This window comes from Portunus trituberculatus, chromosome 36 (genome assembly GCF_017591435.1).
Source record: "Portunus trituberculatus isolate SZX2019 chromosome 36, ASM1759143v1, whole genome shotgun sequence".
NCBI classification, from domain to species: Eukaryota; Metazoa; Arthropoda; class Malacostraca; order Decapoda; family Portunidae; genus Portunus; species Portunus trituberculatus.
In genome coordinates this window covers 11,268,446-11,278,445 of record NC_059290.1, presented here as the reverse complement: position 1 = coordinate 11,278,445, position 10,000 = coordinate 11,268,446, and the positions used below count along the sequence as shown (strand labels likewise).

Genomic DNA, 10,000 nt, shown 5'->3' with positions numbered 1-10,000 from the left:
CCACAACCTGTACAGCTGCGTGGCCAAGCATGTGGTGGACCTGATGACGCTGGATGCTGCCGCCACGCTGGAGATGTGTGTCCAACATACTGACGCTGTCCCACCGGAGAGCGTCACCACCCCACTTGCAAACCACCATGAGTATTTGTATAAGGTGTGTGTGTTTGTTTGTGTGTTTGTGTGTGTGTCGTATTTTGTTTATTCATGTGCGTATCTTATTTTGTTTTGATTATTTTATTTATTTATTTATGTATTTTTTTGTAGTAGCTGGTGTGTGTGTGTGTGTGTGTGTGTGTGTGTGTGTGTGTGTGTGTGTGTGTGTGTGTTTACCTAGTTGTGTTGTATAGGAAAAGACGTAAGCTCATGGTGTGCTGTCTCCATACGTATAGTCATCAAGTTTAGCCTTAAAGTCATGAATATTTCTTGCTTCGTCCAACCTGTTCCATATTTCTGTGCTTCTATTGGGAAAACTAATTGTTAATGTCTTGTGGTGTGCTATGAGTATCTATTTATAACTTAACTAGTATATGGAACTATGCAATTTGTGTGTTCACTTCAGTATTACGAACCTTGAAATGAAACTTGTATTTTGTTTTGATTTCCAACAGTGAAGCCGCCAGTCTGACTCTTCTACACGTGGTCTTTTTCAGTTTCATGCTGTATCCTCTTGTATTTCTTGAGTCCCACACCAATAGGTCCTCTTTGTCAACTGTGTCCATCCCCTTCCATGCCCTGTATATGTGTGTGTGTGTGTGTGTGTATGTATTTACCTAGTTGTAGTTATTCCTTTCCTTTCAATACCTTCATAATCATTCTTTTCCCCACACAGTACCTCGATGCACTCTACGAACACTGCCGGGACCTGAGCAAGCCGTACCACACACGCCTCATCTCCCTCTATGCCGACTGGAACCGCCCCAAGCTGCTGCCGCTGCTGCTACACTCCTCTTCGTATGACCTGGAGGCAGCTCTCAGGGTGTGCCAGTCCCGGTGCCTCACTGTGGAGACTATTCATCTGCTTGGTGAGTGTGTTTGGTTAAGTTAGGGTTGGGTTAGGTTAGGTTTGAATAATTTTAGTGTGGTTGAGTTTCATAAAGATTAGGTTAGGTTAGGTTTGAGCAAAAATTGGGTGAGGTTAGGTGAGGTTAGGTTAAGGGTTTTTTTTTTCAGGGGGTGCAGACGATTTTAGTGTGGTATGGTTGAGTTTCTTAAAATTAGGTTAGGTTAGGTTTGAGCAAAACTTGGGTGAGGTTAGGTGAGGTTAGGTTAGTTTTGGTGTGGTTAGATTGAGTTTCATAAAGGGTTAGGTTAGGTTTGGGTTAGATGTCATTAGATTGGGTAAAAAGAAATAAATGAAATAGATATAAAAAGAAAGAAAGAAAAGAAAAAAAAATGAAGTTAGGATAAGGTTAGGTTTCATAATGTTAGGCCAGGTTTGGATACAGTGCATTAAAAATTAGGTTAGGTCAAAAAAAACAAAAGAAGAAGAAGAAAGAAGAAAAGAAACACTAACGCACATTAAAGATATTCATTTATTTATTTATTTATTTTTTGAGGAGGGAGGGCAACTCTCTCAAACCTATACTGTAAGGGGGCTGGCAACTAAGTAGGGGTCTTTTTATATTTAATGTTGCTTTTGGCCAGCGTTCCCTTCTTGCATGAAAAGTAAAGTAAAAAAGCGTATCTCTTACTTAAATAAATGGTTAGAAAAAGCACAATTCTTACATAGAAGATAGATAGATAGAGACACCCCACATCAGAAAATGAATAGAAAACACCTTACATTAGAAAGTAAACAGAAAAAACACTTGACTTCAAAATATTAAAGACGAATAAAAAAAAAAAAACAGTACACACAAGAAACATTAATAAAAAAACGGATCTTTTACATGAATGAATAAATGAATAGAAGAATACCGTACATAGAAAATAGATAAGAAAAAGCTCACCTCACATTGACAAATAGATAAATGAACTCTCTTTTTAGATATAAATAAACAAATAATCCCATAAAACATCTTACATAAAACATAAATAAAAAAACACCAATTACAGAAAAAAAACAAGTAAATAACCACAAAACAACATCTTAAACAAAAAAAAAGAAAGAAAAGCACCAATTACAGAAAAAAAAACAAGTAAATAACCACAAAACAACATCTTAAACAAAAAAATAAATAAAAACACCAATTAAAGAAAAAAATAATAAACAAAAAAACATCTTGAAAAAAAAAAAAACACTAATTACATGTACAAAGAAAAACAAACAAACACAAAACATCTTAAAAATAAAAATTAAAAATTAAAAACACCAATTAAAGAAAAAGACGTCTTACAAAATAAAAATAGATAAATAAGCAAATCTCCCGGAAAACAACTTACATATATAAATAAATAAATAAACACACTAATTACAGAAACAAAACAAATAAATAAACACAAAACTAAATATTACACACAAAAAAAACACCAATTACCACACACACACACACACACACACACACACACACACACACACACACACACACACACACACACACACACACACACACACACACACAAAAGTTACATCAAATTAACAAATAAATAAAGACCCAGGCCACAAACCCTGTCCATCATTGCAGACCGCACGGGGAACAGCCAGGAGTCACTGCGTCTCATCCTGGAGGAGCAGCAGGACCTTCCGTGGGCCATCCGACTCTGCAAGGAACACGACGACATTGACTTGTGGGGACAGCTCATCAATTGCTCCCTGGATAAGCCTGGTGTGTGTGTGTGTGTGTGGTTTATCAATCTATTTGTCGTTATCTATTTTTGTTTATCTATCTCCGTTTTTCTTTTTTTTTCTTGTTTTTTTTTGCAGTATTGAGTTAAAATTGATGTCTTTTCTTATATTTTTTATTTATTTATTTTTTTTTATTGTGTGTGTGTGTGTGTGTGTGTGTGTGTGTGTGTTTTATTGTTTTATGTTGTTTTTCTAGTGTTAGATATGTAATGTGTGTGTTTTTATTCTCTCTCTCTCTCTCTCTCTCTCTCTCTCTCTCTCTCTCTCTCTCTCTCTCTCTCTCTCTCTCTCTCTCTCTCTCTCTCTCTCTCTCTCTCTCTCTCTCTCACAAAATGATCATACTCCCACTTAATCACACACACACACACACACACGTCTCACCACCCTTGTCCGCCTTCCAGAGTACATCCGGCAGCTCCTGAACAACATCGGCACACACATTGACCCTCTGCTTATCGTTCAGCGCATTCCTGAGGGCATGGAAATCCCGGGACTCAGGGACGCGCTGGTTAAGATCCTTCACGACTACCATCTGCAGGTCAGCTTAAAAACGTTCAAGAAATAATGCTCCACTCTAATAATGCTAAAGAAATTATGCTCCGGTCCAGAAATGCTAAATAAATAATGCTCCTACTCTAAAAATGTTAAGGAAATAATGCTCTACTCTAATAATGCTCCCGTCCATTCTTTATCTTTTCTTGGCAGTAGCAGTAACACTAGTAACCCAGAAAGGTACTGCCACTCATACCTGACACACACACTGAAGCTTTTACAGGCAGAAGGTCCAGCAGTTCAGAAATATTCACAAAACATACAGACTTTTTGTTTTATGTTATGGCCTGTACTGCCTGTAGGTTTACTTGAAGAGTATTGGAGGTGCAGTTCAGCTTCCACCCATTAGTGACGCAGGTAATTTTGTTTATAGTGGTGGGCATATTAGGGCCCATATCACCACACAAGTGCATCTTTAGTGTAACCACCTAGAACCTGGGTATCGTGGTGACATATAGGTGACTTTAAAGTTTAAACCACTCGACAAATGGCATAGCTTCAAAGTGGTATGTGGTGGGATTTGGACCTACGTGTCGATGTCTGCTGATCCCGCGCTCACCACCTTATCCACTACGCTACCGCAGCAGAGGCAGCGAAAAGATACACCCTAGATATAGTAACGCACTTCTGAGACCAATGAAGTGATGGTGACAAATATTTCAGCTCCGTAAATATGTAAATGAATAGATTGAGGAAGTAAAGACAACATAAATTACTGTAATGTGAAAAGACAGAAAGAAATGACACACACACACACACACACACACACACACACACACACACACACACACACACACACACACACACACACACACACACACACACACACACATACCCACCCATTTGCCTCGCCACTTCCTGGGACTCGAACCCAGACCCTCTCGATTGTGAGTCGAGCGTGCTAACCACTACACTACGCAGTGTGTGTGTGCCCTCTCGATTGTGAGTCGAGCGTGCTAACCACTACACTACGCAGTGTGTGTGTGTATTTACAAATAGGTAAATACACACACACACTGCGTAGTGTAGTGGTTAGCACGCTCGACTCACAATCGAGAGGGTCTGGGTTTGAGTCCGGGAAAGCGGTAAATAGGTACGGGATGTAACTGGAGGGGTTGTGGCCTCGCTTTCCCGGTGTGTGGAGTGTGTTGTGGTCTCAGTCCTACCCGAAGATCGGTCTATGAGCTCTGAGCTCGCTCCGTAATGGGGAAGACTGGCTGGCTGACCAGCAGGCGACCGAGGTGAATGACCAGTAGACGACCAAGGTGAATGACCAGCAGGCGACCGAGGTGAATTACTTATTGGTTCTCTTTCCTGACAGATTGAGCTGCGAACAGGGTGTCAGCACATCCTGGTAGCCGACGGGAGCAACTTACTGAAGAAGCAAGTGGCAGCCCAGAATGCTGCCGTCCCTGTTTACCGTAAGACAGAGAGAGAGAGAGAGAGAGAGAGAGAGAGTGGTAGCTTTATTATTTTATTTGTTTTTATGGGAGTGTTTTTTCTTTAATTTGTTTTCTTTTCTTTTTTGTTCTTTCTCTTTTTTCTTTCTCTTTCTTTCTTTCTTTCATTTCTGCTTCCTATTCTATTTTTTTGTCCATTTTCCTTCTGGTTTTCTTTATTTTCTTTTATTTTCATTCATTTTCTTTTCTTCTGGTTTTCTTAATTTTCTTTCTTTTTATTGTATTATTTTTTTCTTCTTGCATAATTTCTTTTGATTTTGTTTCTTCCTATCTTTCTTCCTTCATCTCTTCCTTCTTCAATTCTTTTCTTTACCTTTCTTCTTTTATTTTCTTCTTTCATTTCCTCCTTCTAGCTTTCTTGCTCCTATCTTTCTTTACCCCCTTCCTTCCCTCCCTCCCTCCCTCCCTCCCTCCCTCCCTCCTTCATTTCTTCCTTCTATCCTTCTTCTTTCAATCATTCTTCACCCTCCTTCTCTGCTTTCTTCCCTTTTTCCTTCCTTCCTTCAATCTTTCTTTACTTTCCTTAAACTCTAAACATCCTAAACACTCTTGGATCTTCTTCCTGTCTAATTAAACCCTCTTAATCTTCCCTGATCCCTTTACACACATCCTAAACACTCTTGGATCCACTTCTGTCCAATCAAACCATATAAAATTTCCCTGATCCCTTTACACACATCCTAAATACTCTTTGATCATTTTGCTATCCAATCAAACCCTCTTAATCTTCCCTGAACCCTTTACACATATCTTAAGCACTCTTTGATCCTCTTTTGTCAAATCTAACCCAATAAAATATCCCTAAAACCTTTTATATACTACCTAAACACACTGTCCTTCCTTCCTTCCTTCATTCATTCATTTTTTCTATCCTTTCTTTCTTTCCTTCCTCTTTTTTTCTTTTTCTTTCTTTTTTTTTTCTTCCTTTCTTTCCTTCCTTCCTTCCTTTATTTATTTATTTATTTATTTATTCATGTTTTCTTCCTCCTCTGTGTTTTGGTCATATTGGAGAGAATATTATTAGTTTGTGTATATATATATTTTTTTTGTTAGTGTATACTGTTATTAATCTCTCTCTCTCTCTCTCTCTCTCTCTCTCTCTCCAGGTGATACTGAGTGTGCTGCATGTAACAAGAGAGTTTTAAACCACAGTAAGTATCTCTCTCTCTCTCTCTCTCTCTCTCTCTCTCTCTCTCTCTCTCTCTCTGATGATATATGATAAAAATTTGTGTTTTTGTCAATAAATTTTGAATATATTTGCTTATTTTTGTGTTTTTCTTCTTTCTCCTTCTCTTCTCTGCTTTATTTCATGTTTTTTGCTGTTTCTCTTTCATTTTTTTCTATTAATTTATTCTTTTTTATCTTCTTTTGTTTTTATCTAATTCTTGCTCTCTTTCTTTCTCTTTTTGTTTTTGTTTTTTATTCTCAAATTATCGTGTCATTTCTATTACGTCATCTGTAATCTCTCTCTCTCTCTCTCTCTCTCTCTCTCTCTCTCTCTCTCTCTCTCTCTCTCTCAGGGCGTGGTGGAGAGCAGGGCAGCATTGTGGTGTTCGCCTGTCGCCATGTGTACCACCAGCTGTGTGTACCTGAGGAGGCTGGCCAGGTGTGTGTGTGTGTGTGTGTGTGTGTTTATCTTTGTTTTTGTTTTTTTTCGAATATTGAGTCAAAGGTGTGTGTGTGTGTGTGTGTGTGTGTGTGTGTGTGTGTGTGTGTGTGTGTGTTACTGATTTAATTAGATTGTTGACATTATTCTACTACTACTACCACTGCTACTACTTCTACTACTACTACTACTACTACTACTACTACTACTACTACTACTACTACTACTACTTTTTCTTTATTTCAGGAACAAGAAGTTTGTCTCGTGTGCAGAAATGACAAGAGGAGAAATTTTCTAACATTCTAAGAGAGAGAGAGAGAGAGAGAGAGAGAGAGAGAGAGAGAGAGAGAGAGAGAGAGAGCTACGCATGTTTTTCCATTCATCACTCATTCAGTCATTCATAATACACATCACTACATTCACTCATGCACATACTTTCATTTTATTTCACATTCTCTTGAAAAAAAAAAAAAAAGAAAATAAAGGAAAAAATATAAATTACTCGTTATGGAAGAGAAGGATGGGAATAAATATAATACTAAAATAATAAAGAAATGATCATGGCCAGTATGTGCAGTTATATTGAATCCATTATTTTGTTTTTGTTTACGCACGCTTCCTACACACAAAAAAAAAGATAAATAAATAAATAAATAGACAAGAATAAAATAAAAATAAAAATCATAAATAAATATATGAATAAAATAAGTGAAGTGAGATTGTAAATAAATATATGATTATTTGATGTATAATTTCATTTAAACCTTTATTAATGAGAGAGAGAGAGAGAGAGAGAGAGAGAGAGGATAAATTAGGAAAAAAGGAAATATGAATAAAATGAAATCAAGAAATAAATTAATAGAGAGAGAGAGATTTGGGAAAGCTGACAACATTGTATTCCCAAGATGTGGAAGAGAAGAGAAAAAGAATTGAAGAGAAATAGGTGAGAAAATGTGGAGAGAGAGATTGGGAAGAGAAAAGAGAACTGGGAGAGAACACGAGATAAAAGAAGAGGAAAGATAATAAGGTTCAAGATAAATCAAGACATCCAAAATGATAAGACTAAACCATATTTTCTGAGGACAAAGAGACCGACACACGTTATAACATTTAAATATCACGCCAGTTTAGGAGTGCAAACATGGCGGAATCACTTTTTTTTTTTTTTTAATTAACATGATTATCAAATGAATGCCAATAAATCAAATACACTACAGATAACAATTCTAAGGAGAAAAAAAAAGCACCGACAAGCATCAAAACTAATATAATACAACAAACGTAAATAATTGAGGTAGGAGTGGCAAGATGGCGGCAAAATAGCGTAGCAATGGGAGGGGTGGTGACTTTACCTATATAAAATTAAATGTATGACAAATAACAATTTTAGAAGTGAATAAAAGCACCAAGAAACATCAATACTAATATAATGCAGCATAATTATGACATAGGAGTGGCAAAATGGCGGCCAGGTGGCATGGGAGTGGAAGTGGTGGTGACTCTACACAACATTGAATACTCTACAAATAACAACTTTAAGGCTATATAAGAACCACCAAAGAACACTAAAACTAACACCAAATTTAACACATCGAAAATAAGAACGAATAAAAGCAACAAAAGCACCAAGAAGCACCAAAACCAACACAAATCACACACAAAAAAAAAAAAAAAAAACATAGGAGTTGCAAAATGGCGAATAAGCAGCATAGAAAAGAAAAAAAAAAAGTATTGTGACTCTATATTAATCAAGGCACCATGAATCTATAGACAGTCGGATGTAAACAAAGGTGAGGGGGCGTGACGTCACAGTCCCACCATGAACAGCAGTGATGGAGGACACCCGCTGAGGAGGCTCCCGATTCGGTCTCCAAAGAAATCGAAAAAAGGCGATGACAGAGGCGCTAAATCCTCGTCTAGCCTGAGCGTCCACACTAAGAACTTCTACATAGCATCGTACCCTGTGGTGTTGCTGTTTAATGTGCTCCGTACCGTATTGTACCACTTATATTTACTGCTTAAGACGATATTCAGAGCAGGGAACACGTACCTGACTCACACGCGGGGGCAGGAGGCGACCCACACAGAGCTGGACAGTGTAGGAGTGGGTGTGGAGAGAGTGGTGGTGGTGGAGGAGGTGGTGGACGAAGGGGAAATGCCGCCCAAAACTAGTAATCCTGGCCCGGGGGATCCTTTGCTGGCCAGACAGAAGCACCACCACAGGAAGCCTTCGAGTACATCTCCAAGGCGCTCAAGATTGATGAGGAGAATGAGGGTGAGTACTCTGAGGGTGTTTGGTGTGGTGTAAGGGGTGTTTGGTGTGGTATGAGGGGTGTTTTGTGGTGTATGGCGTGTTTGGTGTGGTGTGGGGCGTGTTTTGTTTGGTGTGGGGCGTGTTTTGTGGTGTAGGGGTGTTTGGTGTGGTGTGAGGGTGTTTTGTGGTATTGTGGGGTGTTTTGTGTCGTGTGTGGTGTAGGGGTGTGAGGGTGTTTGTGGTGTAGGGGGGTGTTTGGTGTGGTATGAGGGTGTTTGGTGTGGTGTAGGGGGTGTTTTGTGTGGTGTGGGGTGTTTTGTGTCGTGTAATATGGTGTGTGTTTGTGTGGTGTGGGACGTGTTTTGTGGTGTAGGGGTGTTTGGTGTCCTGTGGTGTGGTGTAGGGGGTGTTTGGTGTGGTGTGGGGCGTGTTTTGTGTCGTGTGGTGTGATGTAGTGTGAGGTGTTGTGGGGTGTTTTGTGTCGTGTAGTATGGTGTAGGGGGTGTTTGGTGTGGTATGAAGGTGTTTTGTGGTGGTGTGGGGGTGTTTTCTGTCGTGTGGTGTGTTATGAGGGTGTGGTGTGAGTCTGTATGGTGTTGTGGGGGTGTTTTGTGGTGGTGTGGTATTGTGTTGTATGAGGTGGTGTAAGGGTAAGTCTTGTGTGTTGTGGTGGTGTTTTTGTGCAGTGTGAGGTGTTTTGTGTGTGTGTGTGTGTTTGTGTGTTGTGGGGTGTTTAGTGTGGCGTGGTGTGGTGTGAGGGTATTTTGTGGTGTGGTGTTGTGTTGTGTGAGGTGGTGTGAGGGTAAGTCTTGTGTGGTGTGTTGTGTAAGTCTGTGTGGTGTTGTAAGAGTGTTGTGCAGTGTGGTGTTGTGTGAATGTTTGGTAAATTAAAAAGCCAGAGTTAGAACAGGTTAGGTTAGGTCAGAATATTTTAGGTGTAGGTTAGACTAGATTAATTTTGGATATATTTATTTATTTATTATTTTGTTATGGGGAAGCTGACCAAGGGCAAAAAAAAAAAAAAAAAAAGGCCCACTTGATTGCCAGTTCCCTGAAAGGTTAGTTGAGTTAGGCAAAAGTTAGGGACCTCTCGTTTAGAAGAAGTTAAGGTGTAGGATGGCAGAAATACAGAAGTAGGTGGGGAATTCCAGAGTTGGCCAGGGATACCAAGATAGGCCAAATTTTGCGATGCATTATAAAGTCTAAGGAAAAATTGATCCTATATGACAAAGGAAGGACGTCTTATAAGCATTTACCTCATTTCGTTTGTTGTTCTTCCTCCATCAATATTTCATCTTCCATTTATTGTCTTTTAATATCTCCTTTCCTCCTCTTCACAATTT

General features: G+C 39.0%; 2 protein-coding genes across 2 annotated transcripts in view; both read left to right on the top strand.

The window, feature by feature from the left end:
• LOC123513642 (vacuolar protein sorting-associated protein 41 homolog) overlaps nucleotides 1-6,778 on the top strand; it is a 20,086-nt gene extending 13,308 nt beyond the window's left edge. Inside the window, exons 12-19 of the mRNA XM_045270918.1 lie at nucleotides 1-154; nucleotides 830-1,022; nucleotides 2,625-2,765; nucleotides 3,187-3,323; nucleotides 4,659-4,758; nucleotides 5,904-5,948; nucleotides 6,318-6,403; nucleotides 6,650-6,778. The exon at nucleotides 1-154 is cut by the window's left edge and continues 36 nt beyond it. Of these exons, the coding sequence (XP_045126853.1) occupies nucleotides 1-154; nucleotides 830-1,022; nucleotides 2,625-2,765; nucleotides 3,187-3,323; nucleotides 4,659-4,758; nucleotides 5,904-5,948; nucleotides 6,318-6,403; nucleotides 6,650-6,709 (916 nt within the window). The 3' untranslated portion in view covers nucleotides 6,710-6,778. The remainder of the gene's footprint in view (nucleotides 155-829; nucleotides 1,023-2,624; nucleotides 2,766-3,186; nucleotides 3,324-4,658; nucleotides 4,759-5,903; nucleotides 5,949-6,317; nucleotides 6,404-6,649) is intronic.
• Nucleotides 6,779-8,230: 1,452 nt separating this feature from the next.
• Nucleotides 8,231-10,000, top strand: part of LOC123513649 (spastin-like) — a 38,448-nt gene continuing 36,678 nt past the window's right edge. Inside the window, 2 exon segments of the mRNA XM_045270937.1 lie at nucleotides 8,231-8,625; nucleotides 8,628-8,678. Of these exon segments, the coding sequence (XP_045126872.1) occupies nucleotides 8,559-8,625; nucleotides 8,628-8,678 (118 nt within the window). The 5' untranslated portion in view covers nucleotides 8,231-8,558.